This window comes from Pecten maximus, chromosome 1, assembly GCF_902652985.1.
Source record: "Pecten maximus chromosome 1, xPecMax1.1, whole genome shotgun sequence".
NCBI classification, from domain to species: domain Eukaryota; kingdom Metazoa; phylum Mollusca; class Bivalvia; order Pectinida; family Pectinidae; genus Pecten; species Pecten maximus.
This window is the reverse complement of record NC_047015.1, coordinates 51,138,872-51,160,529: the sequence shown is the minus strand read 5'-3', so window position 1 is coordinate 51,160,529 and position 21,658 is coordinate 51,138,872. Positions and strand designations below refer to the sequence as shown.

General features: G+C 33.5%; 1 protein-coding gene across 1 annotated transcript in view; it reads left to right on the top strand.

The window, feature by feature from the left end:
* Positions 1-21,658, top strand: part of LOC117337295 (cyclin-dependent kinase-like 2) — a 47,547-nt gene that overhangs the window by 6,656 nt on the left and 19,233 nt on the right. The window contains 7 exon segments of the mRNA XM_033898203.1: positions 3,404-3,604; positions 16,534-16,728; positions 17,063-17,241; positions 18,739-18,787; positions 18,789-18,852; positions 20,212-20,351; positions 20,935-21,195. Of these exon segments, the coding sequence (XP_033754094.1) occupies positions 3,404-3,604; positions 16,534-16,728; positions 17,063-17,241; positions 18,739-18,787; positions 18,789-18,852; positions 20,212-20,351; positions 20,935-21,195 (1,089 nt within the window).

The window sequence follows — 21,658 nt, the reverse complement described above, 5'->3', positions numbered from 1 at the left end:
GCTAATGTAAATAGTAACATTTAAATGCATGTTATTTCAATACACTGCCAATGTAATGTATACATATTGTATTGTAGATGGGTATTTGTATTGTAAATATTGCGTGTGAGTTAGTAGATCTCAAGTACGACACAACACAATAATATAATGACTTTATTTTGAGATAATCAACATTCACACCGTAACACCTGCTTTACCTGTAGATTTAAACAATTCACAATCAGGTGTAATTTGAGTTTAGGCCCATGTCTCAAACAAGAACCCTGTTAACGAATAATATTATATTTCCCCCTGCATGCGTATGTGTGTATATATAGAAACAGAGGCATGGCCAGCATTATAAATGTACATTCTGGTAGAGAAATATACCTACCGACTGGATATCTATCTTCCAATGTACATTTAAAACCATTTTTATTAATGCTTGTCTGATTACAAAGGGCTAAGGTTTGTGGTTAGTCTATTAATTGCGAACAGTATCAGTCAAGTCAGTGTTCAGGATTCTCATACAATCAATATTCTCACCCAGACTTTAAAAGGGGTAACAAGGGGAACCTCGTGAAATATATAGACTGTAGATTATAGGTGGTAGCCTTCGCAAATTAAAACCTCATAAATCTTTTTCATTTGGAATCTATTTAAAGCATAACATTAATGCCATTGCTGAAAATATTTCATTCTTCATTTTTTCTTGCTCTTAGGATCACAATAAAAAAACAATTTGTCTCTTTTATATAAAATGATAAATGTGTTTTGACATTTCCTTTCCTGGCCATTTAAGTATTTTGACACATGTCAAACTTTCCTGAGCAACTGAAGAACTGCAAATTACTAAGCAAATTACATGATTTTTTTTTTTTTTGCAAACATGTTCAATTTTATAAACCTAATTATTTATTTAATTTAGTTTGATATATTTTGACTAAAACATGAAGTGTCTATACTGCATTCTCTTAAATATTGGAAAATGGGTGGGTTTATAAGTAAATAACTTGTGATTTAATGTACCTCGTAGACACCAAACCCCAATGTGACCCTCCACGGAAGACTGAAGCATTGGCATAGTCACACAGCACGGCACTCAGAAAGGATACAATGCTAAACAAAGCCACGAAACCAGCCATTGTTTCTGGACTGGCCAAACTGTATAATAATACATATTCGCTAAAGGTTTTCTGTACTAGTCTTCACACAACATTTGTGAACCGTCATAAATAATTAACAGGGTCTGAATGCTGATTATTTCTGTGCATTATAGTAAAACATCTCACGTTGTGTTGCATTAACGAATGCTTCTGTCCATTTTTCCACATTTCAGGTCCGTCCTAATCGGGGAAGTAGATGATAATTATTGTAATGTGACCATTTCCCACTTTCACATAGGTATATTGTCGAGGATTTCAATGCGATTCCTTCTAGAGGATTAGTTACCAATGTATTTGTATTATCTTTCGGATCAATGACCATGTCATGGAAGTAATTAATTATTAATTTATAATGACCTTTATTACCTTTTCTGTAATTATTATAGGCAAAGGTTTATATACAGACAGCCAAAAATTTTTTTGTGATTCTACTGGGTCAGTTTCTAGTTTAAAACCTCTTGGTTTTGTCCAAATTTATGTTATGGTTTAATGATTACGAAAATATCTAGGACTTATCACTCACTAGGAAATTTGATAGTCTGTTTATGAGGTATCTTATTTGTTTAAAAGATTTATGTTATACACCTTGAGTAAATAGAAATAAGTATTGATGTTATGAAGATTAAGGTATAGGAATGGGAGGGGGGGGGGTGGGGGGGGGCATTTTATAGGGAGTATAGAATGACATTAAAATGTCAAGAACGACAGTTTTATTACAGTGAGTATTATAAAAACCAGACTCTGACTGTTTAAAATCCCATATGTTGTTCAGTGAGGTAGCCACATGCTACCACAGTAAAAGGAGACTCTGCCTTAAAACTACCATGTCTGTTGATGGACCAGTAAATAAACAAACAAACATGTTTACAAACACACACTGTTTTGGTTGGGTTCAGCCTTGTGCTAATCTCCATTACATGCTGATGTAGGTGATGCATACTAATTAGGACATCATGGCCATTTCTCCATAAAGCACTTTCATTGGGCATTTAAATCATTTTAATTTATAAGTCTATACAGAACAGTTTTTTTTTTATTTTTCCAGCTGTACATCAAAATCTTAAGGTCCAAGGTTCTGAGAAATATAGATAATTTTTGGGACCTATGTATAGACATGCTGTCAGTGCTGTCTGCAGCTATACTGCTGGCAGTGTTTGTAGATATATTATACATTGTTATAGAAAACATTATATCAGTATAATTTATTGATTTATTATCACCTGCATGAACTTGTATACTCATTATTTACCATGGTAGAATCCATAATATTGACTTATGCATTAAAAAACACCAGTGAATGTTGACACGGCATTCATAATACATTTTGTCCATTCCAGGCATTCCTTGTAAATTTTTGGATTTAATTGAAATGAAAGTTCATATTTTAATTTAAATGAATTATACACTCAATTTTGTGATATTATTCTATTGTACCTGTTTTAAAGCACACATATTTAATTATTGATAATGCTTACATAATAAATTGATTAAAAATGATTCAAATTAATGCATATAATGTATAAATATATATGTATAATCTTTTGCTCTAATCATGAGATTTGATGATGGATTTGTTCAATCACCAAGGAGATGAATTTTGAAATTCTGATTGAGTTAATTGGTTTCTGGATAAGAACTTCCTTCAAAATGGTTATGATTTTGACAAAATTTATTAGGGTGTCTACATGCTTCAAGTGTATTGCAAGCTTGTATGATCGGGTCATTTCATAAATCTGATTGGTTCATGTGCACAAAAATCTCCCTAACAGCTTCAGTGGCTTCAACCAAATTCCAGATACACATACACAAAGGGAACTAGCAAGCAATTAACCTTTGATTTACTACCAATATGATGTTTGCATATTTACACATACTTGATTAGGCTAACTTTTGTAAAAGTATATTTGAAATGCATATATATACATGTATTCCACATTGACTTAATGCAATATAACCAGCACTTAGACCCAAAATTATACAGTAAAACTCTTTGATGTTTTTTTTCTAGCTGAAAAGGTATAAATATGCAAAAAGGGGTCATAAATCACAGATTTTCCTACAAATACTTTGAAATATTTATTACTCGTATGTTGGCAGAATAGAGCTAGATGTATACAACTGCAGGTTCCCTTTCATCACAAAACAGTATTTATACTGAATTTTTTTCTTCGTTCCATGGATTAGTTTAATAAATTGAAATCTTTTAAAGTTCTATCCCTATAAACGTATACAGTGAAGGGAATGATTTCCATTGACAGCTTGCAGTAAAGGGATCTACAGCGCTGAGGACCATGGAGAAGTATGAAAACCTTGGTCTGGTTGGTGAGGGCAGTTATGGAATGGTGCTCAAATGTCGCCACAAGGAGACAGGTCAACTTGTAGCTATCAAGAAATTCCTGGAAAGCGAGGATGACAAAATGGTCAAGAAGATTGCTTTACGCGAAGTTAGGATGCTAAAGGTATGAATTTTTCTTTATCCCATACATGTGCAATAGAATCCGGTTATTTTCAAATTGCAGGACATACTGATTATTAGTGTGATATTGCTGAAAGGTGAATCAGCAAATCAAACCTACCAGTTAATGTTTTTGATAAAACACCACAAAAATTTGATTGATTATACACAACATCAACACTGTACTTTTAATTTCAAATTCTTCAGAAAATAACACTTGGTACAAGAAGTGATGTTAGGTGTGGTCTTTAGAAACTGGTTGGCCATTTAAGAAGAATGAACACAATATTATGTTCTCATTGATTTAGCTTTTACTTGGATCAAAATGAACCCATTTTGAAATTGATAATCAGCATATTCCAATTTGCAATCAGAAAGGAAACCATGCATTTGCTAAATATCGGAAATTGGCCAACATATCCTCGGATTGGATCATTGTATGTTAGCTGCTAGGATTGATTACCAGTCGTTAATACGGTGTTAGAGTTAAGTACTTCTTAAACAACATATTGTCATGTATAACAGCCATCATCCACTCCAAAATGTTTCCAATCAGAGATCTGAAATCTCCATTAGTCTGACAATTACTTCTCAATTCTGATGTATTATTGGGTATTAAACCTAGCGGTCGGCCTACTTGAACCCGGATATATTGATTTAGTCTGACCTCTGATATAGATTTTGTTTGACCTGCAATGTTGATTGTTTGACCTGCAATAATGATTGTATATTTTCGTCTGTTTGTATTGATCTGAGCTTAAAGAATTCGGTCAGATATTCACCAGAATTTTCCTTGTGTGTGATGGCTCATCCACAGGGTTTTTACTGAGGCCATTTTGGTGCCGTCCCAATTGAAATTATTTCATATTTAAGCCAAATTCCCAAAATTTGAAGTTTATTCCTCAAAAAATCTTCCCCAATTCACCAATTTTCTTCCCAGAATAAGACAAAAAGTACCCACCCAAACCTGGGTGACAAAAGGTCTTGATTTTATTTTGTTTCAAAGATTTCAGTTTGTGAATAAACTAACAAGTTTATACTGAAAAATTATGCAAGGGAAGACAAAGAATATGAGTTCTGTAAATAAAAGAACTCAGGTACAGATTAAATGTGAGGAATCTACAAGTTTCTTTTACTGGTTTAAAGAAATAGCTGGTATCTTTGTCAAGGCAGCATCCTCAATTATTTTTTGCTCTGCAAAAGATGTTAGAAAGTGGTTCACTTAATCTACTGTTTAATGGCGTGTGGTTTATTTCTTATTTAAGTCTTATACAACATATTTCTGAACACTGTATTGGAAAGGTTTTTATGGGAGGGCTGGACTATGATTTGGGGCAATTCGAGATCTTTTGTAAATGTTTTTTAGCTTGATGGAAACATTTTTTGTTCGACTGTGGATGGGTATAGGGAGACACAACTTCGCTTGAATAGGAGAGCATCGTATGCATGAACACCCTTGGCTAGCGAAGTTGAGGGAGACAGAGCCTTTGGTCTGTAATCAATATTGATACAATTAACAACAATTCAGTAAAATGATGACAGCTATATACTACATGCTATTATTTTATCATAAAACGTGTATGACAATGCTGATCATCACCTGTCTGGTATATCTACTGTTAATGATGAGCACAATAAACATCTATACAAAGATCTACAGACAAGTTCATGATCATTACACATCAAGTCCAATCAGAATCTGATATTGATTGTTACTGACACAGAACGAATAATGTACCTATTCTGCATTGAATTCTGTTACAGCCTCGGTTTATGATCCCCAAGTAGTGAGGATTGTTCGTTTATAGGTAGAATCTAGCTTTCAATAACGTTTATATAGGATATTTAACAATGCAAGGAAGAAATTTTACAAAAAAAAATATTTTATTGATAGAGAAACAATCCACCAGTATGTGACAAGGCCATGACAGCTTGTTCTTGTTCATAAAGTCTTTTGACAGACTTAACAATTTTGTACAAAAGTTGAATTATATTTATAATATAATGGTAATCAAATTGCTGTAAGTATTGTAACATTGCTAATAACTTCTGGAGTAATTATTTTAACTCAAAGTCATATCTATTTTAAAATATGATAATCAGTTCTTAGCCGAGTCTTTACAAGCGGAAATATTGGACAAATTTATAATGTAAACCACCATGGAAGGTTTAAAGCATAAAACGTTTTGACACACGCACATAGGAGAGGTCAAGAAATGTGATTAGCCGGCTAATCACTAGCATTAAGTGTTGGACTTCATACTTACATGTACTGAGGAGATTAGTAACAACATTCATATTTGGAATAAATTCTTAATCAATTTTATATATATGCTTGGTTAGTTTTACTAACTATTACTGCATGAAGTTCAGTACTAAAAATTTCATTGTAATTAAAAATATATGAAGTTTACCAGTAATTAAGAGACTATTCGCAAAATATTTGAGTTTTCATTACAATAATGTTGAACAAAACGTTGATAATTTTTTTGCAATGATCGAAGGATTTTTATTTATACACATGATCTCATGACAACAGTGTATAGGGTTAAATGGCATTTGAAAGGTCATGGATTTGTGTTTTGACGATGACAATAGCAATACATGTGAATTGTATTACAGTGTTATCGTAACCCGTGTACCAAGTACATGTATAAATATTCATATACAACACACATATATACAGTCAGGTGTAATTATAACCTACATGTCAGACCAGCTTACAAACAAATACTCGTATGTATATATACAAAAAGTTTTTGAGTCAACATTTAAAATATATTTATCAGAATGTTTGGAATTCCTGTTGAGAGAATAATGTGTAGAACCATTAGAGATAAATTTTGATATTTTTCAGTTTTAGGTCACCTGAGATGAAGATGCTTGAATCTTTTAAACAACTTTTTTTCATTAAGCAAGAGGTCCAGAGACCTGATATTGGGCCTTTTTAAGCATGCTTGGGTGAACAGCATTGACCTCAAATTCAAGGTCACAGGAATCAAATATGTCAAAATGTGTCAAAACTCAGGGGACAGTTAAAGCCCATGGGCCTCTTGTTCTGTAAAGCAATAGTTGTCTTCAGCAGTATACAAACGTAACTTCAGTAAAGAAGCACTATAATTTGGGCATTAATTCCATGTTATCATCAGGACACAAACACAAACTATATACCACAGCATCCTAAAACACACACACTCACCACACACATGGTCTTCAAGGGCGGTCGTAGCCCGATACCTGCAGGGCAGTGAGTGACAGGCAGCCAAAATGTGCCCAGGTAAAATTGTTAACTCTCAGAAGCCCTTTGCATTGGTGCATTCTTGAGTATTTTGAGCTTGAAACTAAATAAAATGCAGCAGTGATCCAGAATTTTGATATTTCAAGCAAACAATTAAAAAATGGAGTTCAAAACAATCATAAAAAATAAACCAAATGCACATCAAGCCATGCAGATATTGTGTTCCATTGTTATAGGCAGTTGATGGGTCTCAGAACCACCCTTCCTACGTAAGTCTAAATGGGCTCAATTCAAAGGGCTTGCAGAACTTTATAATTTCTACCCCTACCTGGCCAAGTCCTACATTAGCCGTTGTCTTGATCTATATTTGCAATGATACCTTGATCTTTACTTTTAATGAAAACAACAGGAACAGCTAAACAAATAAAAGCTTTATTTATGTGTATAAGCATTTTTCTTGAATTTGCCATTTCCTGATAGTAGCATCCTTGATTCCCCAAATTATGTCACAATTGTTTTAATTAATATTCTAGAGCCTGTTTACAATACCAGAAATTCTGTGAAAGATGTCATCTGCTGACAGAAAAACTTACAACATGCTTGTGTTGAGTAATTTAAACAATATTATATATATACTACTGCAGTATACATGTATATTGTTTGTTTTCACCAGCTAAATATAGGGGTCAGCATAAGGAACCAGAGGACCAGGGTGTGTGTACAGATCTATGTTTCTCATAGAAGAAATGTATTGAGAGCTCTCCCTCTTTATAGATCATAAAATATTGATACCTTTAAAAGATACCATATACCATAGGTAGAAACTGTGTTAGCAAAATCTTTGAAAAAGATAAATAGTCTGAAGAAAAGAGTTCAAAAGATCAAAATCATTGATAACGTTTAAAGGTCATTGATACAAAAAACAGCATGCGACAGTACAAGGTATATATTCCAAGTGTAATGTTCACAGGGGCTGTGCCAATGTAAAATATGAAGTTCAGGTATCAGATTTCTTCTGAGGAAAGATATACGATGATAACTTCAATAATTGTTTTTAACTGGCTTTTATCCAGTGTCTGTTTGTATTGACACATTCATACAAAAGTCAGTGTGTCATAGTGTATACATAAAGTCGTATATATGCTGACTTACATATTTACATGAAGAATAATAACAGATTAGTCTTGTTATTTTCTGAGTTGTTATTTTTTTACAGGTGTATTTTCTGTCTCTTAATTAAAGCTTGATAATTGTCTTTCTGTTATCTATTTACCAATCTCCATGATAAACATCTTTGTTAAGAATTTTTTGATTGTCAGAAAATGTTAACAATTTAACAGTTTTTTTGATAATTACCAAAGTAGGTAAAAAGCCTGTATGTCCATATGTCACTTATTACCCAAGAGAACTAATACCCTGGTACTATGTATGCTACGTTTGCCAAATAGTACGTATGACATTACATTTACTTTTTGTAATGTCCAAAAGAATTTTATAAAAACCAAAAAACCAAAAAAAAAAGTTATAAAATATTATAGGGTACCCAATGGTTAAATCCAGACTTTTGTTACTTTATTGATAGCCTAATATAGTAATAAGTACATTTGGAAGATAGTTACTCTAGCTTCCACATGTATCACTCGTAAGATACAGATAGCAATGATATATAGACAACAGTAATGTATTATTCTAACCCTGAACCAATGCTCATTATAATGGATTTTAGTGGCCTTGTTGCCATGTAGAAAGGAAGAAGATCTCAATTGAGGTCATCTGTCCAATGGAAGCGCAGATTTAATTTCGGAGGTGGAATACAGGTTTGGTATATAGAGTAATGGTCCTTGTTTATTTTTTATGACATTCAGGAAGGCCAATAATATTTTATATAAATGATGCTGGTGTGACCCGTAGGGCCTGAGTGGCAGGCCCCAAAAAGGAAAAAAAAATTGCTGTAATTTTGCTTTCTATATGTGATAACTCAAATTTGTCAGATGACCGTTAACTTAAGGGCCATGGCCCTCTTGTTGACACCAAAGTTAGCCTGAAGATGCTAGACTGATCAAAATGCTCTGTCCTGATTTTTTATGATTATGTTTATGAACAGTAACTGCATTCAATGTAGGTTTGAGGAATAGGTTAGGTTTTTACAACCAATAACTGAACCCATGTGTGGGGTAATTGTGAATTTTATATTTGGTTTGGAATCTAAAACTATTTTGCAAAATTAATTGGTTCATCATTATGACAAACATCAGAGAAATTTTTCAGTGACTAAATTCCAATTATAAGTTGTGGGCAATTCATACTTTACAATTGAAGACTCTTTTTCTGTCCGCCTGTAATTCATTTTTAATGAAGAATGTTCTATAATTACTGGCAAAAATGTCTTCAGTCAAGTTTAAAAAGGCATGATCAAATGAATAAATCTTAAATAAATGGCATGAAATATAATGACTTGGAACAAAATTCCAGAAATCATGTTGGGTTTTAAATGAATGCCTTGTTTATATTCGTTGTGCAGTGGAGGTAAATTGTTTGATGTAAATGTCTATACTCCATAATTAGGATGTCACTCATTTAAAAGTACCATTGAATTTATTATATAACATCTTTTATATCATGAAATTGTTCTGCTGTGTTAAAGACAAATTTAAATTTCTACACAGCTGTTTTATAAGTACACAGGAGACTTGTTATCCTTGTCTCATAAAAACATACCTACACACATAAAAGGTTTGTCATCTGTAGCTGAAAATAGATCATTCCAATTTAATTTGAATAATTAATATGTAAAGGATTTTTTAGACTCGATATCTATAAATTCATTAAAAATTCACTCTACATTTGTATTTTCTAAAATAAGCTGCAGGTTTAGAAGTTTTGTTGTTATTTTTGAATTTTTTGTAATTTTTAGGTTCACCATGCTTTGGAAGCATTACTAAACCCCAATGATTATGTACATGTATACTCAGAGATTTATACAAAACCTCCAGTGCTCACAGATTTGCTCAAAGCTTTGCAACAATAGCTGGAGTGTTGGCCCTGCGTTGATATTTGTTCATGGATTAGAATCCTATACATCGATGGCCATAAATAATTTAATGCAAACACAATTATCTGGTAGGGTGTATTTAAAATCACTCGAGTGATTTGAATGAGACAAATATTTCAATATGTTTTGAACCCTGTACATGTATTGTGTACATAGAATGAAGATATACCAAAGATAAATTTATCATTTCAAGTGAATTAATATACTTATTAAATACAGATTACACCAGAGCAGTGATGTCAATTTATGAGTTGTATAGGGAGAAATGATAGGTATAATACACATGATGAAGGTGTTGTGTATTTTCAACTTCTTTCTCCATAAATGATAAAAACAGTCCTGTACTTGTATTGTGGGTTCACTGCAATCTTTAAGCCAACTACTTGTGTATGCTACACCACACAAAGTTCATGAATAATTTACTACGACCTTTGGAAGGGTCATACATATTTGAGATCACTTCAACATGCAATGAAATTGGCTCCAATGCTGTGTTGTATACGATTACCCAAACACTCATCTTATCAAATACATTTTGTATGTCCTGCTCAATAACAACAAAGAATACTGACGTATCAACGAAACAATAATTCCAACTCAAAATCGATAAAACAACTGCAATTATGAACAAGGATATAGATTTGTATAGAGACACTTGAAAAAGGACCAGGAGAATAGGACCAGGTGTTCCAGTTGAGTAAGCATCTTCTGCTTCATCAACGGCACCCGTCAATTAAATATTTGTGAACAATAAGAGTTTAGAGATGTTGAATAGATGTTTGCTGCACAGGATGCAGATTTAAGATAAATTTCATTTTGTCATTTAGATTTCTTGTGTTGGTTAAAGAAATTTTTTTTCCAATAAAAAAAATTGAACTAGATTGTATTGAAACTGTCAGTATTGGTTAAGTTTTATTGCTCATTGTCTGCTCACATATTTCATTGTTGAGAGTATCTAAATTTAAGTACAATAGCTCATTAGATAATGATGTTAATTTCATTTAAGTAAGGTGTGTGTATGTGCAGGTTTAATTAATCTTTCTCTAATAAGGATTGCGTACAGCCAAGAGGCTTCTGCTTTCCTCATGACTGCGTTATTTGACATGAATCAGTATCCTATCTGGTTGAGTCCCAAGTGCTGGGAGGGCATAATAATTATATCTGTTACCAATCTCATGATTTGTAAGAGGCGACTAAATTTGGGATCTCTGTCTTTTCTCTTCTTCCTCATTTTAGCCTTTAGTTGAGTGTTCCTCAATGGGAGGAAGTCTTTGTGTTCTGTCCCCAAGATGTAAGCTATCAAAATAATTAAAAATGACACTTGATAACTCAAGCTTGATACTAACCGAGAGAGATACCAGTGTGTCTGTGGAATGACATTCCAGTATCAGTATAATGTACCAAGAGAGATGTCATACCAATTTGTCTATGACATGACATTCTTGTGTCAGTATAATGGACCCGGAGAGATGTCATACCAATGTGTCTATGACATGACATTTCAGTGTCAGTATAATGGACCCGGAGAGATGTCATACCAATGTGTCTGTGGAAAGACATTCCAGTGTCAGTATAATGTACCAAGAGAGATGTCATACCAATTTGTCTATGACATGACATTCTTGTGTCATTATAATGGACTCAGACAGATGTCATACCAATGTGTCTGTGACATGACATTCCAGTGTCATTATGATGGACCCAGACAGATGTCATCCCAATGTGTCTGTGACATGACATTCCAGTGTCAGTATAATGGACTGGGAGAGATGTCATACCATTTAATGTGTCTGTGACATGACATGATGCACCATTTCTATTTATAATATACTTTCTAATGGTTCAGTGACATTGCTCAGACAACTTTAATTCCTAGTTCTCGGATTTTGATTATAAATAGAAATTTTTCAAACATTGGCACTTCTGCCTGTAGAAATGACATTCATATATTCCAGTTCTTGTTTAACAGGTCTTGAAATTTTCCATGTTGATTGCATTGGTTTGTAACTGGTTAATAACTGGTGTTACATCTACTTAAGCTGACAAATTAAAGTCTGTGTTTAAACGATGTAAGGGGTTGGCCCTTTCCCGCCTCTGTGAATCTGTTGTTCTATTCATGCATCCATTTCATTTCAGAATGGATTGCTCTCACAGCAGCAGATCTATATTAGTTTATATTATATGGTGTATTAGAGAGTCCAGTCGGGTCTGCATATGTATCGGAGCGAGATCTGTATCCTGAGGCTTACATTTCATTGAAATATAACTTTAATTTTGTTTTTAAAAATTATAACATGTACATGACTAAAATCTAAAGTGATCACATATGCCTATGAAAAGTTTTCCACTTCCTGAATATTTTCTAGAAAGTTTGTAGGTAATTTTGTATGCCAGACACCCATTAAGTGTGTTTGAAGATCAAGTTTGACAAGCCTGTGGATCATTATCAAAAACCTCTGATCTGGTCTACTTAAAGTATTTAAGATACAACGGAGATTTGGACATGTGAAGAGGCTTAAATTCAAGATATTAATTGACACGTTTTTGAAGAAATCTAATCGTCTTTCGTTGTCAATGGATCTGTCTATATACACGTCCTTTTTACGACCACTGTATATTCTATCGGGATTTCATACTACTGTTACCAATGCTCCGTAAAAGTTTTATGTATATATATCCGAACTCACTATCGGAGAAATGTCCCCTGCAGCTTTAACAGATATTTAAACATGTCTACGCCTCTGTAATATGATATACAAAAGTTGTCTAGACCCCCTCAATGGTTACAGAGTAATGGGTGGGTGTGGGTGTGTTTATTTATTCCACAAATATTGAATGAATTATATGATTTGTATCTTTTTTTTTTTACCTAAACCTGGTCATGGTCAGGTCCAATATTTCAATGATAAATTCCGCTGTACACTGGATATGTTTAATTAACTACTTTGTATGATCAAACTTGTGATTACAATTCATTTGTGATTCATTGGGAACATTTCATCAAATAATCATTAAAAAATGGTCTTTAGTGGAGAGAATCAATAAAAAAAATAACCAATTAACATCTTTTATTGTTCATTTGACCTAAATATCCTGATGGGCTGAGCATAATTGATGATATTTACGGGTGGGAGTTTTCTTATTGACCCAATTCAATTTGCCATTTAATTAAAAGAATCGCTTTAACATGTATCTTTTAGTGCTTTTTTTTTTTTTTTTTAATTGTGGATCTATATCTTCATAATTAAGCCAATGTTGTAGTTCTTTTTCCTTTGGAAGATATGTTGTATTATGATCATCTTAATTTTATCAAATTTTACTCTTGTGAAATAGAATTATTATTCTCAATATGGCTCAGTAATTACAGACCATTTTAAGGTTTTCTGAACTATTTTATTTGTTATTGGTCCTCAAAAAATATCTTTTCAACCATTTTAATTTTGAAAACATTCCATGTCCTCTCCTTCGAAATCTCCCCAGGCCTGATACATCAGGAGTCATCAGGTTTCCTGTGAGGTCCATCAATCACTCTTTTTATTTGAGAATTCTAATCAAGAATTTAAGACCTAGTGGATGTTTACTGAGTATTTCCTGATAAGAAGCTGTTATGATTGACACAGAGTAATGTCTTCGATCCCTGCCCCACTTCTCAACATTCTGATACCAAATTTGATCCTATACCTTTAACAGTGAGTTAACATTCCTCATTCTGCCTAAGCGACATGGGTTCGATTCCCCTATTGGATATGAAAACGTGTAGTGTTCACATGACTCTTACAACTGTTATAATGCCCCCGCCATGAAATGAGGGTTGGGGGGGGGGGCATATAGTGTTACTCATGTCATCTTTGTACAACAGCAACAATATTACAAGATTAATGAAATATTATGACTTTGTGTTTAACACCAGAAAGTCAAACCCATGTTTGAAGAAGGACATGTTTTCATTTGAACAAGTAGGGCAGAGTTTTAGTAGCTACTTATTTAGAGACAATAAAAATAAAATAAAAAAATGCTGCCATTTATAACTATACTTTTTATACTCCTTTATGGCGAGGAACAGCACAACACTAAATTGAAGCAAACAACAGTTCTGAGTGTTGTAAATTATAAATTGCTGTTACTGAATATAAATTATTCAATGTCAATATTGCTGCCACTTAAATTCACATGTTACTGCAAATTACTTGGTACATTATTTCAAGCATACTCAAAGTATTGCAAATCGGCTACAGAATAATATTAAAACATATTTCTATTAATTACGGAGATTCTTTATCGGTAATGTAAGTTATGATCTCTAGCGGTTTTCAGGGATATTTATACATTATTGACAGAAAATTGCGGGCAGCTTATCTTTTGGAAACGTGATCCGTTACCCTATCATTCATTCCTTCGTTGACTTCAAAGGGCCCTGTGGGTTTTCTGCCTGCCTGCTAAGGTATATTGCACTGTGTAGATAGAATGTTGGTTGGATACGATAGACTGATGACTCTATCCATTATTGATTCCATTGCTGCTACGTTTGTAATTAATAAACCGATACAATTGATTGTAGCAAAAAAATGCTGCCTCGTATTTCTGGTAATGTCAGTTTGTCGGTGAGGAATTGTTACCTTGAATGATACAAGACACATTTGCACGATAGCTTTGTTGTTTATTGAATGGTTTGTTTACATTTATTGACGTGGTTGGGGTTACCTTACGCAATTGTAGTAAATCATTGTATCAGGCCAGAATAAACAATAATTGTGTTTTGGTATTAAATTTACAGTTACTAAATTTAGTAAATAGATTTATATGTTTGTTTTATAGTCTCTGTTATTGAGAGATCTAATGTACTCATAGCAAAACAAGGACTTTAAAATTTACTGTCTGTCAAATCTTCGGTTTATTTATTACCTTGGCTTCAGGGACAAATATTTCTATTTAGATTTATTTCTTTCCCTTTAAAATTGAGCACTTTAATTCGTTATTGTTTTAAAAGTTATATGATCATAGGTAAGAAAAGAAATGATTTATACTTAGTTAAATGTATTTTCTAGTTTTAAGTGTCTTTTGTGACCATCTGCTCTGGTAATTCACAATTCAACTCTTTAATTGTAACCCCAGCCAAACCAGTCTTTACCGTGTTGAACACCAGAAATGTTTGTCAGCTAGTCTTTAAAATCCATAGATGGTGTCTTTTCTGCAAGACTGATATATATATTCATCCTATTATCCGCAATAGCTCAGTTGTTGGAGCGCTAGCCAAGTAATCTCATTTGAAGGTCTGAGATGCTTGGTTCGACGGCCCCTACCCCAAAGCATTTTGTGTTCCTCAGGAAACTGGGAAATTGGGTTTGACATATTGATGATGTTCCGGGGAAATCAGGGGGACTATAGGTTTCCTTTCCTCTCCATCTGTCTTGTACGTATGTACGTAATGCCAAAGTTTGTCAGCCCTCTATTGGCTTCATTCCTTGAGGGAATTTAATTGAACTTCACACAAAGATCAAGGACCCTAATATCTCTAACAAGTTCGAGTTTCAGAGTTTTTGGGTCAAGGTCAAGGACGTTGTTACTGTAAGGGGACTTGTATTGTTTTAACAATACCCAGTATGCTTGTTTGTTTGACCTTAATCTTCTGAAATTTCTACTGAAATTGTAAACTTGTCTCGTTCATCACATGCATGTGCAAAAATAGATTTAAGCTTCTTACATTTTTAATACCATAACTGGCATAAGGACGCCAGGCCAGCTATTGAATTGTTTACTTCTTTATAAAGTGTAGTTGTACGGTACTCGGTATATTAAGTTCTATTGAGAACTGGTATTTTTGTCCTGTTTTGGCATACAATATACAAAATAATTTACATACTGGTGCTTCTGGAAATTTTCCTTCAACACCATGACAAAATGTTTCCTAATTTCCATTGAAAGAAATGATTTAATTACACTATGAGATAAGACAGGTTTTGATATACATATCAATCATACACTTGTTTACCTGGTCCATCTTTCAAAAGTCAACCACAAACTATCCTACCAATTAGTCAGTGTTAAAGATCTGGGGTCTAGACGATGTTTAAATAGTATCAACTATGTTTCACTAATAGTGACTTTATGTTAGTCATGGTACGGTCCTTACTGTTGATCAAGATTGAATTGTTCTACATCTTTTTGAGGCATGTCACTGCATGATGAAACCTTGGATAAGAGGTCCAAGTAGCAATTCTTTTACAATTTAACTTGATTCTTTTCATGAAAACCCAGGTTAATCAATTTAAGTACCTAGTAAGATGATGGAAATGGATGCCAATTGGCAGCTGCCTGTTGCGATTTTGAAACGTATTGAATATACTGCAACCTGCATGCTGAAAACATCAAAAGTTATGATTTCTTCACCATCCTTCAATTCAATGAAACCTGACTTTACAGACACTGTTTGGGGCTGATTCAATGTGTCGGATATCACAGTGTGTTGGTTAAGTCAGTTTTAGTTGTAACAGCGGAACACGCTGGCCCTTTTGGTGGATATGGTCTGATGTTACAGGTGTCGTTAAAGCCAGTGGTCTGTAAAGTCAGTTTTCACTGTATATGTTTTTGTGGCTTGAAACTGCTGTCCAAAGTTTCCTTCAATTTTATTTTATGTTGTTTGCAGCAACTACGACACGATCATCTAGTGAACCTTATAGAAGTGTTCCGGAGAAAAAAGAGACTCTATCTAGTGTTTGAATTCGTGGATCATACAGTTTTAGACGAACTGGAAAAGTGTCCAAATGGTCTGGATGAAAACACAGTGAGAAGAATACTCTGGCAAGTCCTGAAGGGGATAGAGTTCTGTCATTTACACAATGTAAGTGTACAATCTTGAGTACTGATATTTCACCTAATGAAATAGCCACGTACCTGCTTGCCGCAGGTATAATTCTGTGTCATGAATGTTCAGGAAGAATTTCAGGGTGTTTTCCTATTCAATATGATTTTAGATAAAATTCTGCAATTTCAATGAGATTTTCACCAGAAATACATGGAAAAAACTTCCAGAAATCTTGCCCCAAAAAAGATATACAGTTAAATTCATTTATATTCCCATGTTTAAACAGTTTTCCTGAACACAAATATTCACAAAAGCATGAAAGATTGATTAAGATAGAAAAAACTGACTTTTACATGTTATTTCTTTTCAGATCATTCATAGAGACATTAAACCAGAGAACATTTTAGTCAGTAAATCTGGAATTGTCAAGTTGTGTGACTTTGGTTTTGCACGAACATTAGCACAGCCTGGAGAGACATACACAGACTATGTTGCCACACGATGGTATCGGGCTCCTGAACTCCTCGTAGGGGACACCAAATATGGCAGGTAACTATTTCAACAGTCAGTATTGCGGACATCGGGTCTTTGTAAGCTACTGTATGATCAGTAACTATATAAATGTACCTGCTTTCTAGAATACTGTGATGTTTACAAATTCTTAAGTCTTTCTTTAATTAAATCCCTGGTGATCTGTGTGTGTCAATAAATAGGAAGTTGTCTTGATATGTTATGGCCAACTTATTCTGAGTTGTTAAGATGGTCAACAGATATTATGTTGTTGTAGTACAGCACCATTCATCCTGTTTTCAAGCAAGTGCCAAGCTTAAAGACGTGTAAAGCATCTTCCAATCATAATCTTTCTTGATACAGTGTAGCTGATAGCTAGAGGCTGTGTACTATAAGTTAAAAGTGACTATCTATCAGTTACTTTGTCTGTAATAAGAATCTTGTTCATGGGTCCAAATTTCATGAAACTCCATTGACGTGGTCACAAGTCTCTTATCATCTAGTTTAACTTATTTGTTTTTTTACTTTGATGTGCCTTTTTATAAAATCGTTAGTCCTTTTGTCCCTCCCTTTTTTATATTGAAAATGAAAAATGTTGCCACAGTTTAAATGGTCATAATAGTTTGTGATTTGTGAAGGCAGTTTTGTAAATTCAATTATCATTGTCAAATGACAGTACTAAGAACCTGTCAAATGACAGTACTAAGAACCTGTCAAATGACAGTACTTAGAGCCTATTTACTTTATGTATCATATCTGCTATTCCTCAAACCTATCATTATACGCAAAATGTTAACATCTGCTTATCTACTCATTATAGCATAATCATATTCGAAAGATCAATAAAAACCACAATTTTTTCTAATTAGTTTAACTACATGTTCAAATATCTATGTTGAAACGACGTCTGGAGGAGATCTTACTCATACATTTATCAGTCTATTTGATGGGAACCTTGGTCCAGAATAAATTCATTGCACCTTCAGTGAACTTAAGCTTCTTAATGGTTGTGTAAAGCCAATTTGATATAATTCTTTTGACATGAAAATTGAACTCTAGACTTCAAAGTGGTAAATGGAAAGTAAACAGTGAGACAGATACACGATTCCTTATGTATATATGAATGTTTCGAAGTCCCTATGAGGACATTCATTTGTGTAGGAGCTGTATTTCAGGGATCAATATAGTTTACTGGGCAGAGAAAGAAGCAAGATAATTCTACTTTTCTTTTTCTTTTTTTAAGTACTCTTTCATTTACAAAATTCTACCAGCCAATCTCTTAAAAAAAAAAGAAAAAATTAAAAAAAAATTGAAGAATTTTTTTTTTTTTTTTTTTTTTTTCAATAAGCTCTGATGACAGATCTGCTAGTCTTGATAGTCAGATTATTGGCACTTAACCCTCCTGGGAATATTGGGGAAACTTGCCATATGACTTTAATTTGATCTTTTGATGAAGGCTAGAGATTTTACTAGGTGTACATGGTAATGAAGTGTTTGTGTCAGATATTATTGAAATGTTTTCTTGTTTTCTTGCAGAGCTGTGGATGTATGGGCAATAGGGTGTTTGTTAGCTGAGATGTTGACAGGGAGAACCACTCTTTCCTGGCGAATCAGATATAGACCAACTTTATCACATAGTCAAATGTTTTGGTAAGACTGTAAACTTTGATTACTGGTGATATAAATCTTTCTATAAATTACTCTCAAGCAACAAAGAATTTTGATCACACTTCTTAAATATCTTCCACTAAAGTGTCTGTTTTACGTATAATTCTTGTTTATAGTTAATTCAACCTGCATGTCCTTAATAGACAGGTGTCCTGTATACACAGTAAAACCTGTATATAACAGACATACATGATATCGTGTGAAGTGTCCTTTATAGACAGGTGTCCTATATACACAGTAAAACCTGTATATAACAGACATACATGACATCATGTGAAGTGTCCTTTATAGACAGGTGTCCTATATACACAGTAAAACCTGTATATAACAGACATACATGATATCGTGTGACGTGTCCTTTATAGACAGGTGTCCTGTATACACAGTAAAACCTGTATATAACAGACATACATGACATCATGTGAAGTGTCCTTTATAGACAGGTGTCCTGTATACACAGTAAAACCTGTCTATAACAGACATACATGACATCATGTGAAGCGTCCTTTATAGACAGATGTTCTGTATACACAGTAAAACCTGTATATAACAGACATACATGATGTCATATGAAGTGTCCTTTATAGACAGGTGTCCTATATAGACAGATATCCTGTATACACAGTAAAACCTGTCTATAACATACATACCTAACATCATGTGAAGCATCCTTTATAGACAGGTGTCCTATATAGACAGATATCCTGTATACACAGTAAAACCTGTCTATAACAGACATACATGATATCATGTGAAGCGTCCTTGATAGACAGATGTTCTGTATATACAGTAAAACCTGTCTATAACAGACATACATGACATCATGTGAAGTGTCCTTTATAGACAGGTGTCCTATATATACAGTAAAACCTGTCTATAACAGACATACATGATATCATGTGAAGTGTCCTTTACAGACAGGTGTCCTGTATACACAGTAAAACCTGTCTATAACAGACATACATGACATCATGTGAAGTGTCCTTTATAGACAGATGTCCTGTATACACAGTAAAACCTGTCTATAACAGACATACATGACATCATGTGAAGTGTCCTTTATAGACAGGTGTCCTATATACACAGTAAAACCTGTATATTATAACAGACATACATGACATCATGTGAAGTGTCCTTTATAGACAGATATCCTGTATACACAGTAAAACCTGTCTATAACAGACATACAAGATATCGTGTGAAGTGTCCTTTATAGACAGGTAAACCTGTATATAACAGACATACATGACATCATGTGAAGTGTCCTTTATAGACAGGTGTCCTGTATACACAGTAAAACCTGTCATGTTTACTTTACTATTCTTGTCATTGATGTTGCAGGAAATTTAACTCAACGCCACAAAGAAGTGTTTCTAAATAACCCTATGTTTGTTGGGATGCGGACGCCTGAAGTTCGAGAAGTATCTCCTCTAGAAAAGAAATTTACAAGGATATCGTCATTTTCTCTAGATGTAATGAAGGTAAATCACAATGACTAGTGATGATGACAGTTGTCTAAGTGAAAGCTTTCAAAAGGAGAATCTGAAAGTTTTAAAGTAACTGTCATATCTACTATGAATACTGAAGGCATTTTATAGCCTTGTTATATTGAGCAAATGTAAGAAATGATCTGAATTATCAATAATCACATATCTTTTTTAAAATTGTGTTGGAATAAGAAATACAGAACATTCAATTGTCAGCAGGTTTGAGGAAGATAGTATGATTTCTTGTTTTAATGGACAAAGGAACTACATTGTTCTTTGGAATTCCAATCAGAGTTTCATGTAGAACCAATGTTTAAAAAAATATTTTGAGTATGCATGGTCTCCTTTGGGTTAGCTACGAGTTTACAGATTTTAACAAGATTTTGCTTTGTCAGAAACTTCAAAGTACTACAGTGCACACACAGTTGGATATAATTGTCTTTTGCAAATTTGAAAACTGAAAACTTCATTTACCTATAAAGTATTAAATGTCATCAGTAAGGAAAAAAAACAATGCTATATAAAATGTTGAATATAGATGTTATAAGGTTTAACAATATTTTTTTCTTTTATACAGCAATGTCTTCGACTAGACCCAGATGATCGGCCAAACTGTTCACTGTTGCTGAAGCATGAGTTTTTCAATAAGGATGGATTTTGTGCTCGTTTTTCTCAGGATTTGAAACAGAGAATACAACGTGAAAATAACAACAATCCACTTATCAAATCTCAGTCAAATGAAAAGGACGATGACAACAAAGATGATTCCAAGACATCAAATTCCAAGAAAAAGAAAAAGGCAGGGCAATCTGACAACAAAGACTCAAAAGATAGCAAGGTTGATTGATTTTTATAGAACTTCAGATGGAGACCAGGAAAATATAACATTTAGGGTTTTATGGAGATGAATGTCCTTCAAAATTGTATGAAGCATATATATATGCCATATTTTTTGCATCTGTCTGTCACACTCATTGTTGTCACACTAGCCGTTGAACCTACTGATATTACTTGGATAGCTTTTACACATATCAGCACAATCAGTTTAAAGTTAAGGTTGCTGATGCCAAAGGAAAAAAAAAGTGGTCATAAGTAAAATTTGCTTATAATGAATCGAACGAAACCAGAGGAGATGTTTTGTTATATCGGAAATTCATAATACGGTTTTAAAATACATAATGATGAGCCAAATTGAGGATTTTGATTTACTTTATAATTAGCAGAAATTCATATCAAGCCTGTTATCCTTGAGTATAATTAGCAGAAATTTGTATCAAGCCTGTTATTCTCAAGAAAAGTTG